The following is a 20,357-nucleotide window of genomic DNA, read 5'->3' as shown; positions in this document are numbered from 1 at the left end:
TACTCTGCCAGCATCCATGCAATGGCACCAAACTAACTCCTTGGCTTGTAAACCGGGGAAAATCCAGACTCCTCACAATTCTGGATAAACAATGTTTATGTTCATCTGTCTATAATCACGCAAACATGGAGACAAACATGAAAGAATGACTACGAGATTAATAAACTTGGGAGGATCAGGAGAAGGAAGGGGGAGGAAGCCAAGCAAAGAATAACAAGAACACAACGCCCCAGTCCGGCAAAGATGGGAATGATTGTGACGGCGGTCGTGCTAAAGCTAGAACTGACTCACACAGCACCAAAGTGTAGACAGGCCCTGGATAGATGCCTACCCACTGAGGACCTGTTGCAGAATCCACATCCCAGAGCCGGTAGGTGTGTCCCCACATCCCAATATGGCCCTGCACCCGCAGTGGTAAGGAAGAACCGAGTCTGGGTCAAGTAAGCTCTTAGGGTTCCTGATCACGTGTCCAAATTCCAACTTGAGAGCCCCAACATGCGCTGAGAGCCGTGCTCAGCTCCATCACAGGAAGCTGCCACATACGAATGTGACTTCTTGGCTTTAGTTGTTTACTTCACAACAAAGCCTTTATTTCTTGTGTAAGAAAGCCATTAAATATATAGGTTAATTTAAGTTTTGTTTCTTTTTTTTAAAGGCTCTGAAACCCCAAACTTTGTCCTCAGAGCCCTTCTGAAATAATCAGGTCTCTTTCCGGAAAGAAAAGTTCACTTAAAGAAAGGCTTGTAAAAGCTACGCTGTTTCATGTCAGGATTCTTTTTTTTTTTTTTTTTTTTAATTTTTTTTTTTAACGTTTATTTATTTTTGAGACAGAGAGAGACAGAGCATGAACGGGGGAGGGGCAGAGAGAGAGGGAGACACAGAATCGGAAGCAGGCTCCAGGCTCTGAGCCGTCAGCCCAGAGCCCGACGCGGGGCTCGAACTCACGGACCGCGAGATCGTGACCTGAGCTGAAGTCGGACACTTAACCGACTGAGCCACCCAGGCGCCCCCATGTCAGGATTCTTCTACATGCAACTTTACAAGCTTTGGAAAGCTGCCAGCAGAGCCAGGGCCTGGTTCAAAACACGCACGACAGGAGGGGACGGACATCGAAGATGCACCATGAGTATACGTACCAGCCTCTGCAACAGTCTGACCTGCCTCGGTCCCCTGAATCCAACCTGTAAGAAGAAAAAAGCCATGAAATAGGCTTGTGAGGCCATTCTTAAATGAATTACCTGAGGGGGGTTAAAACCGATCCAAACCTACAGAAGGGATTGTCCATCCTGAAAAGCAGATTGAAAATTAATTAATTACTCACCCTGAAATTAAGATTGGACCCTTAATTAAGTCACTGCCAGGCCAGAACTAGAATTCAGCCCCCAGACTCCTGGTTGACTGCTTGACCCATGATGTCACTACCTCCTCACCTGAGAGTTCTTCTATCTGTTACAACAATTAAGTATGAAATGATAAAAAGAAATAATTCATCAGAATGTCTGTGCTCTGTTTCACTGTATTCCTGGCTTGAAAATAAAGCTCTTTTTGTCTATTACAATGAGTAAATGTATTCAGTTCTACTCTGATGGGCTCAATTATTCAACTCAAAACTTGAGGAAACTCTGCAAGCAAAACCGAATTTACCTTGAATTTTCTTACTGTATTTTTTCTGGTTTAACCATACTTTCTCACATGTGGAAGAGGGGCATGAGAAGGTGATAAAATCCTCATTAAAAATTGTATTAATTAATCAGCCACTCTGGACTAATTTAAAAGTCTTATTAGCTGCTTGTTGAACATCATTCATAGCAAATCACTGCTTAAATAAAGTGTTAACGACAACTGTTGTGAGTAATAAATCATCCTTTCTAGAGGACAATTTGATAATGTAGATCAAAAGCTTGAAAAATATGCCTAGACTTTATGAGTATCTTTTTTTTAACAGCTCTACAATGTGTAATTTACAAATATAACTCATTCACTTAAAGTGTACGGGTTAGTTTTTTTTTTTAGTATATTCAGAGTTGTACATCCATCACCACCATCAATTTAGAACATTTTTATTATGTCAAAAAGAAACCCTGCACCCCTTAGCTGTCACCTCCCAACCACTAATCTACTTGGTCCCTGTGGGCTTGCCCATTCTGGACGTTTCACAGGAATGGACTCATACGATACACAGTCTTTTATGACTGGCTTTTTTCACTTAGCGTCATCTTTTCAAGGTCATCCCTGTTTTCTTTTAATTTTTTTTAATGTTTTATTTATTTTTGAAAGAGAGAAAGGGAGAGACACACAGAGTACAAGTCGGGGAGGGGCAGACAGGGAGACACAGAATCCAAAGCAGGCTCCAGGCTCTGAGCTGTCAACACAGAGCCCGACGGGGGCTCGAACTCACTAGAGATCATGACCTGAGTTGAAGTTGGACGCCCAATCGACTGAGCCACCCAGGTGCCCCGAGGCCATCCCTGTTGTAGCATTTATCAGTACTTCATTCCTTTTTTGTGTCCAGATAATATTCCTTTCTATAGATAGACCACATTTTGTGTATCTGTTCGCCAGGTGATAGACATTCAGGTTATTTCCACTTTTTGGCTATTGTGAATAATGCTAAATTTACATAAACATTCACATGCAAGTCTTTGTGTTGGACATAGATATCCAGGAGGGGAGTGCCTGAGCCATACGGTAAATTTAAGTTTGACTTTTTGAGAAATTGCCAAACTGTTTTCCAAAGTGTCTGCAACATTTTTACATTCACACCAGTAGGCATGTTTTTTGATTTAGAAACCCTACTTAATAGAAAAGTCTCATGAGAGAAAACAAATAACAGAAAAAAAATAAGAAAATTCTTTGCAACTTTTAAAACAATTGCTAATAATTAGAAATAGCCTAAAATAGTCTTAAAAAGAGGTCTGGTTAGGTATATTATGATACACAGATCAATTAGAATACAGCTACAGAAAATAATGATGTGTATCCATACATCAATAAATGTTCATTTTACTGAATCTTTATCTGCAGAAGTACTGCGTTTCCTCGGTCCCTGTGGGAAGACAGGGCCATGTGACGAGCTATTGCCAAGAAGTTATGAATGTAAGTAACATTTGTCACTTCTGGGTTAAGTGATTTAATTACAGTGGACCATCCTACAGAACTGCTTTTTCTTTCTGGCACAGTAATCAGCAGTGTTGGAAATGGTAGTGGCCCCATCGAGCCCAAGTTCCCAGTGGCCCCCACCAACCCAGGACAGATGAGCTGTACAAGCAAGGAATAAATGTTTGGTATCTAAGACACTGAGATTTTTAAGACATCGTCACCACACAGTGACCTAGCCTATCCTGATTAATAAATCCATGACACATTTTAAGTGATTAAATCTGGTAACAAAACATCACATCTAACATGATCTCGTTGTGTGTAAGTCACGTGTTATGTGTAGAATGTATACCGAAATGTAATGGCTGTTACCTGTGGGTGGCTGAACTCTTTTTCTTTACACTTCCCCGTATTATGTCCCATTTTGACAAATTCACGTTTTACTTCCGAAACAGGAAAAAGAAAAAAAAAGCAATAAAGATATTTCCATTTAGGAAACTAAAGTCATAACAGTAACTGTTTTAATCCCTATCCTCTCCTGATCTCCCTTGAAAAAAACAAATATATATATGTGTATATGCTATTATAAATTATCATTATAAGCCATTATAGAGCCTCCTACTCTACAGAGCATGGAACAGAAGAAATACCACAGGATTTAGGTTGACACCCACCACCCTGACTCCAAATGAGAACCAAAGAATTAGTAGGATGATACTGATTTCTCTTTCTACAATGAGGGGTGATGTCTGAGCCACTCTCCAAGGGAAGCTTTCTGGGCAAGGTCTCCACCAGCTCTACAGGTTCATCTCAGGTCTTTCCCTTCCTCAAACTGTGGAATAGGCTGGGGACCGCTTAACATAGCGCTGGTCAGAGGGAAAGCCCAGCCCCTCCCAGGTATTATGATCTGTGATTGATCTAAAGTATTTTCTTTGAAGTTCCCTCCTCTGTAAAATAAGTTCTCCAAGAAAATAAACAAGCTTTAAGGAGAACAAGGGAAGTTGGTTTTTCATTTTTGAGATGACTATCTTATGTCTCAGGGGATCGCTATGGCAACACTTCAGTCCAAGTTTAAACGAGACTGAACCAGAATCAAAACTTCTCGGTACAGACAGACTCCTGGTGCCAGCTAGGATCGGCTCTGGAAATCACACCAATGTCATCAGCATTGTTTTTAGTTAGGGATTCCTGATCCCTCTTATTGTTCAAGTGCTTCCCTGGGAGTGGGGTTCAAGAACAGATATGTAACTGACTCCAGCTCACTGTCAAGGGCTGCCACGAACAGTAATCTCAAGAGCTTGGGGCTCCAAACCATAGACTTGCCAGAGAGCTCCAAAAAGATTCTTTGCTCCTATGGAGCTGAGCTTCCTTCTCAAGCATCAGAACAGAAGATTTCCAGGCCACAATATTTACTGAGAAACATAAGCCAGGATCCTTGCCATCGAGGACCATACCATATAACTTGAAAGAAAGAACTGTGCTCATGACAACTTAACAGACAGGGTCGTTTTTGTAAGTTACAAAGGAAACGGAAAAAAGTAGAATTTGCTAGGCTGCAAATAACGATGAGAAGCTTTACGATGGAGGTACAGTTGAACCAGCCAGGTAGGGGTTTGGGGAGTGGACGAAAGGACGGGAGAAATGGACGGAGAATCAGGTTCAACAGGAACTATGCTGAGAAACAGCTTCAGAGATCCACCACGGCCTCTCCAGTATGTATGGACCAAGCAGCACTCACTGCCAGGAGGTGGGGGTAGGTGAAGATTTCCTTTGTGCAAAGAATATAGTACTAACAGTCACGGCTCTGGAGTCTAGAATCCCCCATCTACGTCATCAGTTAGCCTAGCTCTAGGTAAGATGACAGGCACAGCTTAAATGTTCACAATTTGACTAAGCACTGTACTTGTTCCCCAAGATGTATCACAGTGTTGGATCACGATTAGAAGAGAAGAGAAACACCCTTAGAGCATTCCAAGAAGTCCATAAATGGGAAGAGCATGGGAGGAGAGGAAAACACAAAACCCAATTCTAACCAGGGTGAAAGACACTCAGAATATGTAGGACACAGACGTTCCCTCTTGGCATGGATGTTTTAATGACCCAGGATGACTGAAGAGAGACGTGAAGACAGAGTTCATTCCCTCTACTCTTCCATTGGAGCTCTATCACTGGGTCTGTGACCCCAGGTCCCATAACAGATCCAAAGGACACTGCATTTGGGCTAACTTCAGCCACACCGCCATCAAGGGACTGAAGTCGTGAGTTCCTACAGGGCTCTGTGCTAGGAACCGACCTACCAGGTGGCCTGCGTCCCCTGAGGATGTCTGCAATCCTGAAACCAAGATCCAGGAACTCAGAAGTCAGTGCCTCAGAGATCTGTTACAGGGCCTGAAACAAAACGTAGTTGGAAAGGCACTGGAGTCACCATCTGTCACCTGGGCTGAGAACAATTCGTGTAGGTAACTCTGAATGACTCACACAGAAGTTTTACTCCTTCGAGTAATGTTGCTACAGGCTGCTCAGCTATTTGCAATTCAGGATGTCTATAACCTCAGCCGTGGAAGAAGAAACTTTAGTTTGGGGTTACAACTCCAAACCATTTCCAGGTAGGTTTAAAAAACAAAAACAAAAACGGCCACTGGCCTTAGGCAAGTCACTGTTTCTTTTCTTCACCTGTGAAAAACAAGGGAAATGGACTTTGCCTCTAGGAAAATAAGGAGGGGATTCAGGAGCCCCACCACCACAAAAAGCTCAGGTCTCCATCCACGGCCCCACCTTCTTAAATGGAGCCAGTCCCTCGTTAGCAACAGAGAACTTGCTGGGGTCTCCGAACCAAACCCTGGAAACACGGGAGGCCAGATCGCTTTCTGTGGAGCATCCAAGGTTTGGGAAGAGTGCTGGTTAGGAAAATGACCCGGTTCTCTATACATCCCTATCCTCCCTCCCCCTCCCACTCAAGGAAACGAGAGCTGGCTGGTTCGGGAGCAAGTAAATCTCTGGACTCTCTCCCACAATAACCTCCTTCCGGTTCAGCCTGACGACTCCAATTCTCCAATCACACCCGTGCACATAAAGGAGACAGTACAGAGTGGCCTGGAGCTCACAAAATCTTTTACGGACTTTACTTGTTAAAGAGTTAAGTACAAAAACAAGAACAAAAAAAACTGTCGTCTCGATTCTTGATTTGTGTTTCTGAATGCAAAGGTTTGGTTGCTAGTGACAGATTATAAAAAATTAACACTCCCAGAAATTCTCAATTCCGGGGATCAGAGCATCCCCACACTCGATGTGGTCACCACAAGCCTATACTCAACACCATCCCTATTCCAGGAGCCACAAATAAAAATCACATTGAAACAAATTCCATTAGGTTATAAATATGAAAGTGGCTTTGCCTTTGGAGGAGTCCTTGAAAGCCTGGCTTTGGCACTCAGCACACCTGGGTTCTACCCCGGGCTCTGCACGTATCCCTTGGGTATGTCACTTCCTCTGGGCGGATTCCCATGGTTCTCCTGGAAAGTACGCACACGGAGACTTTCCTTGCGGTGGTAAGTCAGAGATTCAACCAGGCCGTCCAAAGACAATAAAAGTAGCTCATTTTACTTTAGTGCTTACTGAATGCATGCACTTTGCCTGGATTAACCCACTTAATCCTCACAATAATCGTAAGAGCAGAAGTGGGTTTATTATTTTACTATTACTTAGAGGCTAGTAAAACATAAGCTTCAGAACCTCTCGCTTGTACAGTCTCTTAACTATGGGAGACACCCGCGGCGTTTGCCAGCCTATAAAAACGAGGCATTTGTTGTGATTTATCATCCTAAATAAATGTTCACTTTAGCACCTAATTTGGGGGTCATAATTTGACATACTTTTTCTTTAAGAGGGCCCTGCCAGTTATGTAAACTTTATTTACCTCTAAAAATGTAAAACTTTAATTGCAAATGAGAGTAATGATCCTTTTTGGAAGATGATGAAACTGAGATCCAGAAAGGTTAAGTCACTTGCCCAAGTACACACAGCCACTTAGTGCTGGGAATGGGCATTTGAACCCAGGCGGTCTGGCTCGGAGTGCTCTTACCCATATCCTTTACTGCTTCTTATTATTTTTACACAGAGCCACTAGCAAACTCTCTGGGACATTTTGAACATGCAACAATTAGTCGCTTTCATTTTTTGTACATGAAAAACTGCTTTTGTAATAAGAGGAATACAGCCCTATCCTGATTTAAAGAAGCCATATCAGTTTGAAACTTGGGAAACAGATACATCTGTAACAGGCTGGCTTTATACAAGAGACTTCCTTTTTAACGTTAATTTCCTAGAAGGTTCTTTTAAAGCAGTATTATTGTAAGTGTGGTCCGAGGATCATCTGTATCAGGATCCCCTGAGCCCCACCCCAAACCTAATGGATCTAAATGGATGGGTGTGGGGGCTCAGGAGTCTGCGCAGTTAATGAGCTCCTTTAAAAAATTTTTTTTTCAACTTTTTTTTATTTATTTATTTTTGGGACAGAGAGACAGAGCATGAACGGGGGAGGGGCAGAGAGAGAGGGAGACACAGAATCGGAAACAGGCTCCAGGCTCCGAGCCATCGGCCCAGAGCCCGACGCGGGGCTCGAACTCACGGACCGCGAGATCGTGACCTGGCTGAAGTCGGACGCTTAACCGACTGCGCCACCCAGGCGCCCCTCAGTTAATGAGCTCCTGAGCGCCTATTTGCACACCAGCGTTTGAAGACCACTGCTGATAGCCCTCCCCCGCTATGGGTAACAAATGGGGCAGAGGGCCCGAGGGGAGAAAGGAGCTTGAATTTAAGGTGTCATTAGTGATATTGACAAATGAAGGTAAATAACAAGTAGCAGTTGCAATGCAAGCGAAGGGGTCATGTTCATGTAAGTTGAAATTTACATAAAATTCACATATTCATTTACATTTAACAATTAAGTCTGTATGTAACTTTGAAGACCGTAATTATGGAGAATAAGCACCAACTACATGCCCACGTGCTGTTGTTTTAAGTATATTAATTCTTTCAACCATCAAACTCCTTTTAATTAAGTAATTTCATCATTCTCACTCTCGAGATGGGTAAATAGAGACTCCCAGACAGACAGTAAGTAACTCTCCAGTACCTGCAGAGCCAGGATTTGGACCCAGGAAATCTGGTTCTGGAGCCTGTGTTCTTAAATCCCACATCACTCACACACACACACACACACACACACACACACACACACACACACACACCTTTTAATAGAGATAAAAAGGTAAAATTGCAAACTTTCATAGAACTTCGCATCTTGCAGTTTCTGAGTTAGTCATTTTCAAGATGAATAAATAGTGCTGTGGTTTGAGGCAGCAAGAATCCCTAAAAGGGGCCAAAGCCATGTCACTCTGTGCAGGAAAAGTCTAGAGTGCCAAGCCCACTTGCTCTGGCAGATGCAGGGACTTTCATCGCTCCTCCTAACTCATAAATATAATCCTTGTTTCAGTTTCTCCCACACTTTCCTCCCTCCACCCCGCCCCCCACAAAAGTTTCAAGCTCTTTACCCCAAATTCCTTCCCTCTGAGCTTCAGCCGTCCAAGCCCAGCAGCAGGAGCTAATGTAAATGCGGACACCAGGCCAAGCACTTGAGGCCTATTAACTGTGCAATCTTTTATACCCTAGTAGTGCCCACATTTTAAAGAATTGGAAGTTGAAGCCCCCAGTGACTTGCCCAGGATCACAGAGCTGGCAAGTGACAGGACCAGGAATCAAACCCAGGCAGCCTGACACCAAGCCCGTGCCCTTAACCACTTTGCTAACAACGTCTACCATTTATTGAGTGCCCACTGCATACCAGATCCTTTGCACAAACTAGCCGCTGAATCCTTACAAGCATACTCGAGAGGAGGTGTATTCTCTGCTGCGACCAAGCAGAAAGCAAGGCCCAGAAAGATTACACAGCCTGTCCAGGCCACACAACTGTAAAGGGCTAAGTGAAGGCCAGATTTTCTTTTCTGGATCCAAAGCCTGCACTTTCCCCACTCTACCTCTTCCCCTCCTGGAATTTTTACTGGTTCCTCCTCCTGACAAGCCTACAAGAGAAGGATTGCCTAGTTTATTTTGCAGAAATCACATCCACGTGCAGACTCAACCGGAGAGTAACCACCTTCCAGATCTGCTCTTCAAACCACAGTGCTGGAAAAGGAAGAGGACAAGTAAGCCTACTTATCTCCTGTTCCCATCGTGTGAAACACGCTTTAAGCTACACAATTTTAAAATAATTTAAATGAGGCGTGTGTGAACAGCACCCAGAGGTGCAGGTAAGCACTGCCTGCTCTAACTGGGGCACAGCCACTTCCCCCATGAGGTCTTCAGGCTGACATCTGTCTCAGCTCTTCGTATGTTTTTCAGTAGGCTTTGCTGTTCCTCAGACATGGCATTGAGCGTTCATACATGTAGGACTTAACCACCTGTGAGGTTAGGCCTTTTAAAACATGAACTCCTGGCAGACGCACAGAATATTAACTAGGGGAAGTGAGCCTTGGGTTCTGATCCTCCCCGTCAGGCCACCTTTAAACGGCTAACCCACTGATAGGAACCTGATGGGAAACGTGTTACCCCTGGCTTTCAGATGGGGAAAGTGGAGGGTTCTGGGAGTTTGGAATTTCTCCTAGATTGTGCTTTTTCCCTGAACAATTCGGAACGACGGTAGTTAACACACTACCCCCTACATGTATCTTGAGGAAGAAACTTTGCAATTAACTGGGGGCTCTCTCCCAACAATGAACATCACGCAACAAACTAGGAGAAATCCGCGCAGATAACGGGAGCCAAGATCTGGTTGTTCAGGACTTTCAAGTCCCAGACACAATTCTGCAGGAAGTTCACCCTCCGGGCGATCGCCAAGAGTGACCAATAGAGGGGGAAGCGCAGGAGAAGACTGGGGAACGGAGAGCAGAAGGGGGTACGATGTGACAGGAGGTGGAGGTGATCCCTCCGTTCCTCGCGTCCAGGACTCATCCGAGGGCGTCTGTCCAACAGCCACGCGCCACGAGAAGCCGGTGGGAAGGGACGGCAGCCCGCGCCCAGAGCCATCCCTAGGTCCTCCCACCTCTACTTACTTGCTCCGAAGTGTCATCCCGGGGCCAGGCCTCTCCCAGCGACCCCGCGCAGAGCGGCAGCCCCAAGCACAGCCCCAGCAGCAGGAGCATGGCGGGGGCTAAGGCGCGGCGGCAGAGACCAGGCGGGACGCGCTCAAGGGACCGCTCCCGGGCTCGGCGGCTGCAGAGGCGCTCGGCCCCGCCTCCGCGCCCCCTCCGGGCCCAGCCCCCCACGCGCCCCGCCCCCGGCCCGCCCCGCGTGGATCCCGGTCCCAGTCGGGTCTCCACCGCCCCAGGGAGGAGGCCCCCCGCAGGCCAGCCTCACCGCGAGCCAGCTCGCCCCCCCCGGTCCCCTCCGCGGCCCGCCCTTCAGCTCCGCCCTTCCGCGCCCCGTCTCCCTCAGTCGCCTTCTGCCGCCACCTTCAGGGCTTATGACACCTGCCACCCCATCCCCAAATCTTTCTCTCCAGCAAGGTGTGAAATGCTTCTTCCTGGACTAGCTAAAATTCCTGTCGCAGGAGGATACGGGAGTAGCCAGCCTGGCCCTCAGTATACTGCCCACCGCCCCTCCACCCCCTGCTCTATATACCAATACCCCCCCATCTGTTAAATATACTCCCTCCCCTGCTCTATATACCACCACAACCACTCCCTACCTGCTAGCATGAAGCCAACATGAGACCTTCTGACTTCTGCCCAGAGAATGGCATATGCCCCTTGGCATCCTGCACTGATGCATAAAAGCCAAATTAAGGGACGCTAATTAGTCGTCTGATGCAGAGAGTACTAGCAATGTTGTCCTCTTTTATGCAGTTCTGGCATAAGGGGGCAGAAAAGGAGAGGCCAGAACTGGCCCTGTGTAGTAGTCTCTCTAAATTTTTGGTTATTAATCATGAAAATAAATATCATTGTGTATGTCAGTGACAAACTATTGGTGATAATTCCGTTCCGCCCTAGGAAGAATTACCTGTCAACCACCCACACGCAGGCTTGACAGCCTGGGCACCAAGTTTTTATCTGGTAAACACACACTGTAGCTAGAGCTGCTCGTTTATTTCAACTTTCAAAAGACAATCACTTCCAAGACGTTTTCTCTGTCTCTGTTAAGAACTGCATCCAAGTCCATGAGCTGAATGATACTGAGAGGCTGGCAACAACCCCAGTGGCTAAGAACTGGGAAATGGCTAACTCAAATAATGGAACACCCATCCTTTGGAATCTTATACAGCCAGTAAATAGTAATCACAAAGTCTGTGGAAACAGGAAAAAAGCAAACAAACAAACAAAAAAAAGGTTTACAGTATAATCTAAAGGAAAAACTCAACAGTATGGTTATAATTAGGTAAAAATACGGATTCATACACATAAGAACTAGAAAAAAAACATGAAAAATGAAAAGAATGGGTGGTTAGTTTATGGTGATACCTCTTCTTAAAATACTTTACCTACTTTTTTAAAAAATTTTTTTAAATTTTTTTTATTTTTTTATGTTTATTTATTTTTGAGACAGAGAATGAACGGGGGAGGGTCAGAGAGAGAGGGAGACACAGAATCTGAAACAGGCTCCAGGCTCTGAGCTGTCAGCACAGAGCCCGATGCAGGGCTCGAACTCACAGACTGTGAGATCATGACCTGAGCCGAAATCGGACGCCCAACCGACTGAACCACCCAGGCACCCCTACTTTATCTACTCTTATTGAAATGCTCTTTGCTCAACAAAGACATTAGGAGAAGGGAAAAAAACGTGTTGCCATTGTAAAACAAAGGAAAATCATTGGCATTAGCAGCTAATCATTTCTAAGCCTAACCACTGGCACAGTAAAATACACACAACCAACAAGAAGCAACAGCAGCTGGCCCAGCAAGGTTTTACACCAAACCACTAGTAAACAAGAACTCTGAAGAAGGGTCAAAGCATTTTTATTTTTAGTTCTTTAACACAATCTACCAGTGAGGTTGCCAATGTACCCTGTACCCAGGCTGACTCGGAAACCTCGCAGCATACAAATTATGTGCACGCCCTCCCCTCGTTTCTAACTAAGGAGGACAGTCCCGGATCTTCTGGAATCAAAGCTTGCCTATTCCCCACTCCCCTCCCAGAAGAAAAATATCTACTATTTAAACTGAAGTTGAATTGGGACAGAGCCGCGTTTCTTTTTAATTTTTTTTAATATGAAATTTATTGTCGAATTGGTGTCCATACAACACCCAGTGCTCATCCCAAAAGGTGCCCTCCTCAATACCCATCACCCACCCTCCTCGCCCTCCCACCCCCCATCAACCCTCAGTGTGTTCTCAGTTTTTCAGAGTCTCTTATGGTTTGGCTCTCTCCCTAACTTTTTTTTTTCCCTTCCCCTCCCCCATGGTTTTCTGTTAAGTTTCTCAGGATCCACATAAGAGTGAAAACATATGGTATCTGTCCTTCTCTGTATGACTTATTTCACATAGCATCACACTCTCCAGTTCCATCCACGTTGCTACGAAAGACCAGATTTCATTCTTTCTCATTGCCACGTAGTACTCCATTGTGTATATAAACCACAGTTTCTTTATCCATTCATCAGTGGATGGACATTTAGGCTCTTTCCATAATTTGAGAGCCGCATTTTTTGAAAGGGGACAATAGCTACTATTATTTCGATCCTCCGACAGAACTGGGACCACATCTTTGTCTTCCCCTTCCTTTATCCCCTCTCCATCTTTTCCACATTTGTCCCAACTGGTCTCTGCAAAGGTCCAACGTCAAGAAAAATGACTTTTACTTTCTTCATCTTGTGGGACTCTCCCACTGTCCTGCAGGCCCTGGTTCTGGTGCATGGTCATGCTTAGTTCAAGGACAGCTCTACCAGCTGGATCAGAAATTCCTGGGGGAAAAGCATCTTCCACAACTTCTAGCACCGGGCTAAATACATGGTTAGCACTTGGTGAACATTCGATGAAGGACATTAGGAGATGGGAGGCTGCGGGGTGGGAGCCCCAGCTGGCTGGGCAGGAAAGAAGGCTGGGCTAGCATCCCGACGTAGCCACTATCCAGCTACATGACTTGGGAGACTTTCAGAAATTCCTAGTATCTGCAATACCGTAATAGCCCAGGCTTCTTCGTGACTTCTGAGCATCTGCATGACTAAAGAGGGCCGCTCTTTACATTTTTTTAAATGTTTATTTTGAGAGGGAGAAAGACAGCATGTGAGTGGGAGAGGGGCAAAGAGAGACAGGGAGACACAGAATCTGAAGCAGTCTCCAGGCTCCAAGCTGTCAGCACAGAGCCCGACGCGGGGCTCGAACTCACAAACTGTGAGATCGTGACCTGAGCCGAAGTCGTATGCTCAACTGATTGAGCCACCCAGGCCCACCGGGTTGCTCTTTGAAAACTATGTCAGTGTAATAAAAATAAGACCCAGTGAAAGTTTTCCAAAACTCTTCACAAACATCGGTCATGATTTATATTGGCCTTATAAAGAAGGATGCAAAAATTAACTGCCCCCCCAAAAAGGGGCTGAAGTGCGACCCCCCACATTTGTCTTTTGAGGTCGTGTTTCTCATTTCACCTCCAGGGGAGCTGGTCTTCCAGTTTGAGACTCCTGAGCTCTTAGAACCTCAGAGCTCACAGCTAAACCTCAGAAGACCCTAAAGGACATCTTACCCACTGCTCATTTTTCTTTCAAGACACCTCACAGGGCTCGCCCGGGACCTCACTCCAGTTAGAGAGAAACCTCTGGCAAGGTCCCAGACATTCATTGACAGAACCTAGCGTGGGGTTCAGCAGCAAGGGCTTCGGAGAGAAGGACCCGCTGGGTCAGAGAGTTCCCGTGTGCCAGCTCTTGCTAGGAAATGGCTCCCCGAATAACTGAAGGATGGGCCAAGGCTTCCACAATTTTAGCTCCAGACTCATCAGAGTTAGGGGCTTTATCCTGGTCTCCCACGAGACTGCCAACCGATGGGCCTGCAGCCGTGGCTAAGCCTGCCACGGCAGCGCCTGAAGAGGAAATGGCGGGCTGTTGTCTCTTCCTCTCCCTTGAATCTGTGCCCTAAAGCCCCAGGTTCCTCTACCCAGCTTCTGTGAGAATCGGGCCCTCCCCAAGTCCTCTGGGCTCCCCCTTCGGTCCCTCCCGTGCCCCACGCTCCCTTCTGAGTATCTGTGAGGCCACTGTTCTAATCTGGGCCAGCCGTTTCTCCTCTCCTTGGTCTCACCTTTTTATCTATTTATATGGCCTTGTGTTTCTCTTGGATCCCTGACAAGTTTGCATAATTGCTACAGTTTCTTACAACCTTGGCCTTTTTTCCCCCTTAATTAAAAGGACTGGGGAGGACATGGAGTCCCTTCAACCCTGGCTCCGTACTTTCAGGAGCACAGGATATCCTGGGAGTCTAGTTGCACCCACTTTTTACCTATTTCACCAACCACTGGGTGCGATCCAGGGAGACGACTTCCGGAAGTGGAAACAGAGAATGCACATTTTCTAATTTCTTCTGACAACTTGCTGAAATTACCAACTATTCACAAAGTGTATCACATCAGATTCTAAGTACCCGCACACAGATCTGACTCTGTGTTGGCCAAGGATTGGCTCGTGCTCATTTTTATATCTTGGCACATGCTCTGGAATACGGCAGACACGCAGTTCGTCCGACGGATGCGTGAAAGAAGGCAGATCTGTCATCGTGCTCCCCATGCTAGCTGTGTGCGATACAACAGAAGTTGCAGACATGGTCCATCACCTGGAGGAACTGACCATTTGGATACAAAGGTGGCACTAACAAACGACATCATCTGAGCTCAAATTGTGAGATGGTAATGTAGACGAGGGTGGAACACAGCTGTGGAAGAGGGGAATTAGAGAAAGCTTCATGAAGGACGTGGAAGTTATCGGCGTGAATCAGATTTTGGAAGTCAGCTGGAGAAGAGGGAGATTAAGGAGACAGAGAAAGGAGAGGATACAAGAGTGGGAAAGGCTTTGATGTCAGGAAAATGACAATACAAGCAAGTCACAGGACAGAAAGGTTCAAGTTTGGGGAATGACTTGTAGAGCTTTCTTGAGCTGAATGGTGGAAAAGGAGTGGTCAGTGATCCCCAAGTACAAATCCGCTGATCAGTGGCTCATGATAATGTTTTCTCCAGCTCCTTGCAAAAGGGGAAAAAAGAAGGCATTGCAGTCCACCTTTTTCATAAAGCTAATTTTTTTTTTTTTTAAAGAACTGTCCTGGGGCGCCTGGGTGGCGCAGTCGGTTAAGCGTCCGACTTCAGCCAGGTCACGATCTCGTGGTCCATGAGTTCGAGCCCCGCGTCAGGCTCTGGGCTGATGGCTCGGAGCCTGGGGCCTGTTTCCGATTCTGTGTCTCCCTCTCTCTCTGCCCCTCCCCCGTTCATGCTCTGTCTCTCTCTGTCCCAAAAATAAATAAAAAACGTTGAAAAAAAAATTTTTTTTAAAAATAAAGAACTGTCCTGTGCTCTAAAGGTCTTTGTTATTCCCATCAATGACAGCGTCTCACTATGGGCCCTGGGGGTGGGAGAGTGAAATGAGTATGTCCCCCGGGGAGGTATATATCCTGTCTGGTGAGAAGAATGGTAAACCAGAACCTTAGGAAGGTGCTTGGGGTGTTGGGGGTTGGGGTGGGGTGGGGACATGCCATTGCAAAACCTGTCCATACACCCCCAAATCATCGTACCATATCCCTAGAAGTTATAAAGATATTCCTATTTCAGTTACCCATGCTTGCTCCCACTATTGGTACTATAAATTGAGTAGGTGAATGAATACAAGTACTTTTTAGAGACGTCAGTGTTAGTGACTCCCCACCTAGGATTCGGCTGGCCAAGTGACAACGAGCCCAGTCTGTATGTGCAGAAAGCTCTACAGATGTGTGTGATATGCCCCAGAGTTGAAAGCCAAAGAAAAATCTAATCTCTCACAAATCTTCATATCTATCTATGCTTTGACCCATCAAACCCATTTTGAGGAGTTTATCATAAAAATAAACCTGCTCACATACAAAAGGATGTAGATACACAGTTATTCATTACAGAATTGTTTTCAATGCCCGGAGTCTGGAAGCAATCCAGAAGTTCATTAACAGGAGGAGTCTGGTTAAATATAACGTGGTACTATGAACCTACAGGAAAGAATGAAGAAGCTTTCTACGTGCTGATATAGATACTGAACATATTATATAATTAAGAAAAAAAGCAAGTGTAGTACGTACTGAATGTGTAGTACAGGATACACTGTCTTTAGTGTAAGAAAGGAAGAAGGTAAGATACATAACTGCTGAAAGGAATTTGCACGAAGGAATCCCAGGAAGGACAAACAATGAAGAGAAGTGCTTGAGGAAGGCAGAGTGGTGAGAAAACAGGAACAGGACAGAATCTAGCACAAGGAAGGGAGAGATTCTGTTTTCACATTTAATTCTTTTTTTTTTTTTTTTTTTTTTTTTTTGCTTTTGAGCACTGTAAATGTACTACCTCTTCAGGATTAATCAATGAACTTAAAAGTGTAGCTACAACAACAGCAGCAGCAACAAGAATGGAAAAGCTGACTCCTGAGGTTTCTCTCCCATCATTCAGTTCTATTGCGATTGTTGGGTAAATACTGACCGCAATAGCATATGGTGGGAGGGGACTGTACTCCCTACCTCCAGCTTCCCCCAAATACACACACATACACACACACACACACCCATACTCGACAACTTCTGGTTTCCTAAACACTCTTGGTCATTCCTGTCCTCTTGCTTAGCACGGACTCTTCTCTTTTCTGGAATGCCTTCCATGGACTCCCCACCCAATCCTGCAAACGTCACCTCCTCCTCCATGGTCCTGGTCAAGTTGGTAAGTGCTATCGTGCACACCTCTGATGGAGCCCTCATCTCTTTGTTTACCTGCCTGTCTTTCTCACTAAACCATGACCCACTGAAGGGTAGGCTCTGAGTTTTGTTCGTCTTTACATGTGCACTGTCAGCGTCCAGCGTGTCATCCAAGCTTGAGAAATATTTATCGAATGAGTGAGGAAGGCTCCGTTAGAGTGGTATGCTTTCCATATTGTTACGTTTCACTGAGACTTTCTAGAACACCAGCATGCAGGGCACGCAAGACCTTAGATGAGCACAGACGTCCCTGGAGGTGCACATTTTCAAAGAGAAACATAATACTGTGTCCTCAATTGCCAAAAACATTTAGCCCACAACGATCTCTCTTCATTATGTATTTTTGTAAGAGTTATAATTACAAGAACCGGGGCAACGCAAGGGGATTTTAGACCCTCAATATAATATTCTATGCGATGCTCAATCTTCTCTTAGATTATTAGATTCCTGATAGACTGAATTCTACATGGTGACAGAAATCAAGTACGAATCCAACAATTCCCCACTTCTACGTCTAGTTTTCTATCCCAGACACCCTTGCCCCCCTCAAAAAATCTGCTTTCGGAACCCTGTACAATCTGTCTCCAAGCACACACATCAGAAGCATCTCTCTCCCTTGAAAAATGTTAAGGTCTATATGTAGTAGTGTATTTTTAATATTCTTGAGGTCATCAAAAGGCACAGTCACTGCTACTGTTGCCTTATTTCCTCAAGTCGCACACACACACACACACACACACACACACACACACACACATCAAAGCCAGTCCTTCACCCTTTGGCATTAGCCAGAGATGGCTGCCTTTGTCTTCTGCATCTGCATTAATACGGAATTAAAGCCAGCAAATAGTTCTGAAGAAATATTTGACGGCTGAACAATGCTTTGTCTCCACAGAAGTGCTCATTAAACAGCGAACCGTCTCAGTGCAAAGCTAAGGATCATTTTCATTTTCTTTCGGAGGGATGCCCAGGGCAACAAGCTGTGTCCTAGTTTTCCAGGCTTTAACCTGCGACCACGGAACACTTGAAATAGCACAGAGGAGCCACCGATGCTATGATGGAGATGGACATCCAGTTCAACCTGCCTCAGTGCCCGAGGTTAATGCCCCTTCCTGCTACTGTCTGACTCCAGGGCACAAAGACAGAGGAGCCAGCAAAGCCTGCGCTTGATCCACAGGGTGCGTTTTCTCCCCAGAGACCTGCCAGATCCTTTCCGGACAGATGCTGGGAGATGTCCGGAGAACTTTCACTGACAGCCACAGGTGTGTCTTTGGAAGGCTTCTGAATAAAACAAAACAGCGTTGGCTTTGTGGTTGATGCCGAGAGCTATCTCGTACCCCGTGAATCAGACCTAACAACCAAGCTGTCATCAGGGTCTTTCGGTGGCACTTGTGGGCTTGCTGCTTGCTGGCAGGAGAGAAAGCCCCCCCGTCTGCATAACACGCGCAGCAGGTTTGGACCTCACGGGTTTAGCAGACTTGCTAAACAAAACAGGTAATCCTTTTTTCCCTACATCTCAGGGGTTCCCATACTGAGTTCCCATTCTCCCACACAGAACACTCTTGCCAAATTCGTGATAAAACGCTAATATGGATGTTTTAAAAAAATATTGTTTTCTTAGTCAACTTGGGGTTCTTTGCCTTCTTAACTATCCACTGGATTGGTTCTAAACTCCACTAAGTCATGAGGTAGTGGAGTGGGGGTACAAAGGAGGGGCCACTGGTCCTTGGTCACCACCTGTGTTATGCACTGAATGTTTGGATCCCTCCAAATTAATATGCTAAAGCCATGACCCCCCAACGTGATGGTATTTAGAGGTGGAGCCTTGAAGAGGTAATTACGGTTAGATGAGGTCACAAGGGTGGGGTTCCCACGATGGGATTCGGGACCTTATGAGAAGAGCTGCATAAGGACACAGTGAGAAAACAACCATCAACAAGCCAAGAAGAGAATCCTCACCAGGAACTGAATTGGCCAATACTTTGCTCTTGGGCTTCCAGCCTTCAGAACTGTAAGAAATAAATGTCCTTATTTAAGCCACTCAGTCTACAGTATTTTGTTACAGCAGCCTGCTGCTGACTAAAACAACCCGTCCGCATTGCTATGTGCGCCATCCCATCTGACTTGGGGACATATGTCTGTCTGCCTCTGTGCTGGACTCCACTCAGTGACTCAAGAGCCCATCTGGCCTCCAGTTATAAAGTTTATCTCCATTCACCCCAAATTCCCTCCTTCCATTTGCAAAGCCCTTCCAGGTCTGCTGACCCTCAGGCTCGCATGCCTATCCTCCTCAGTCATCTAGCGACACCCAGACTCTTCCTGTCTCCATTAGGACCTCCATCGGGCTTACTGAAGACTTCTTAGACATGACCCCCAAAGAACAATCCATACAAGCAAAAAATCATTAAATTGGACTTCACCAAACATGAAAACTTTTGCTTACAAAAATATGTCACTAAGAGGATAAAAAGAGAAGCTACAAACTGGAAGAAAATATTTGCAAATCACTAATCTAACAAACCACTTGTCTAACTTATCTCATGTCTAGAATATGTAAAGAATTCTCCAAACTGTAAACAAACAATCCTATTAGAAAATGGGCAAAAGACATGAACAGACATTCACGAAGAGGATACATGCACTGCAGATAAAGACATGAAAAGTTCAACATCTTCAGCTACCAGGGAAATGCAAATTAAAACCACAATGAAATATCACTACATACCTGTTAGAAGCACTACAATAATTAAAAAAAAAAACAAAAAACAGTGACAATACCAAATGCTCGCAAAGATGCAAAAAACTGGATCTCTCAGAATTGAGGGTGGAAATGTAAAATGACACGGCCACTTTGGAAAACAGTGTGGAAATGTCTTTAAAAGAAAAAAGACAAAACTTACCATTTAATCCAGGAGTCCCACCCTTACACATTTATCCCAGAGAAATAAAAACACAAAACCTGGCCATAAATATCCGTAGCAGCTTTATTTGTAAAGACCCAGAAACAATCCAAATGTTTTTTAAAGGTGAATGATGAAACACACTATGGTACATTCGCCCCCAGGGAATTCTACCAAGCAATGAAAAGGAACAAAGTACTGATACATCCGACAACTTGAACGGATCTCAACGGTATTATGCTGAGTGAAAAAAGCCAGCCCACAAAGGCTACATACTGTATGGTTCCATTTATGTGATGCTCTTGAAATGGAGAAGAAGAGATTAGTGTTTGCCAGGGTTTAGGGATGTGAGAAGGGGCTGGAGGGAAGCACTGGGTGTATCTACACAGTGGTAATACTTTCGGGAACA

General features: G+C 45.2%; 1 protein-coding gene across 1 annotated transcript in view; it reads right to left on the bottom strand.

The window, feature by feature from the left end:
* Nucleotides 1-10,385, bottom strand: part of ITIH5 (inter-alpha-trypsin inhibitor heavy chain 5) — a 79,225-nt gene extending 68,840 nt beyond the window's left edge. Inside the window, exons 1-2 of the mRNA XM_058681949.1 lie at nt 10,209-10,385; nt 1,137-1,181 (exon numbers count right to left, since the gene is read on the bottom strand). Of these exons, the coding sequence (XP_058537932.1) occupies nt 1,137-1,181; nt 10,209-10,298 (135 nt within the window). The 5' untranslated portion in view covers nt 10,299-10,385. The remainder of the gene's footprint in view (nt 1-1,136; nt 1,182-10,208) is intronic.
* Between the last annotated feature and the right edge of the window lie 9,972 nt (nt 10,386-20,357).

The sequence above is a fragment of the Neofelis nebulosa genome, chromosome 8 (genome assembly GCF_028018385.1).
Source record: "Neofelis nebulosa isolate mNeoNeb1 chromosome 8, mNeoNeb1.pri, whole genome shotgun sequence".
NCBI lineage: Eukaryota > Metazoa > Chordata > Mammalia > Carnivora > Felidae > Neofelis > Neofelis nebulosa.
The sequence above is the reverse complement of the archived record's forward strand: the minus strand, read 5'-3'. Positions and strand labels throughout refer to the sequence as shown.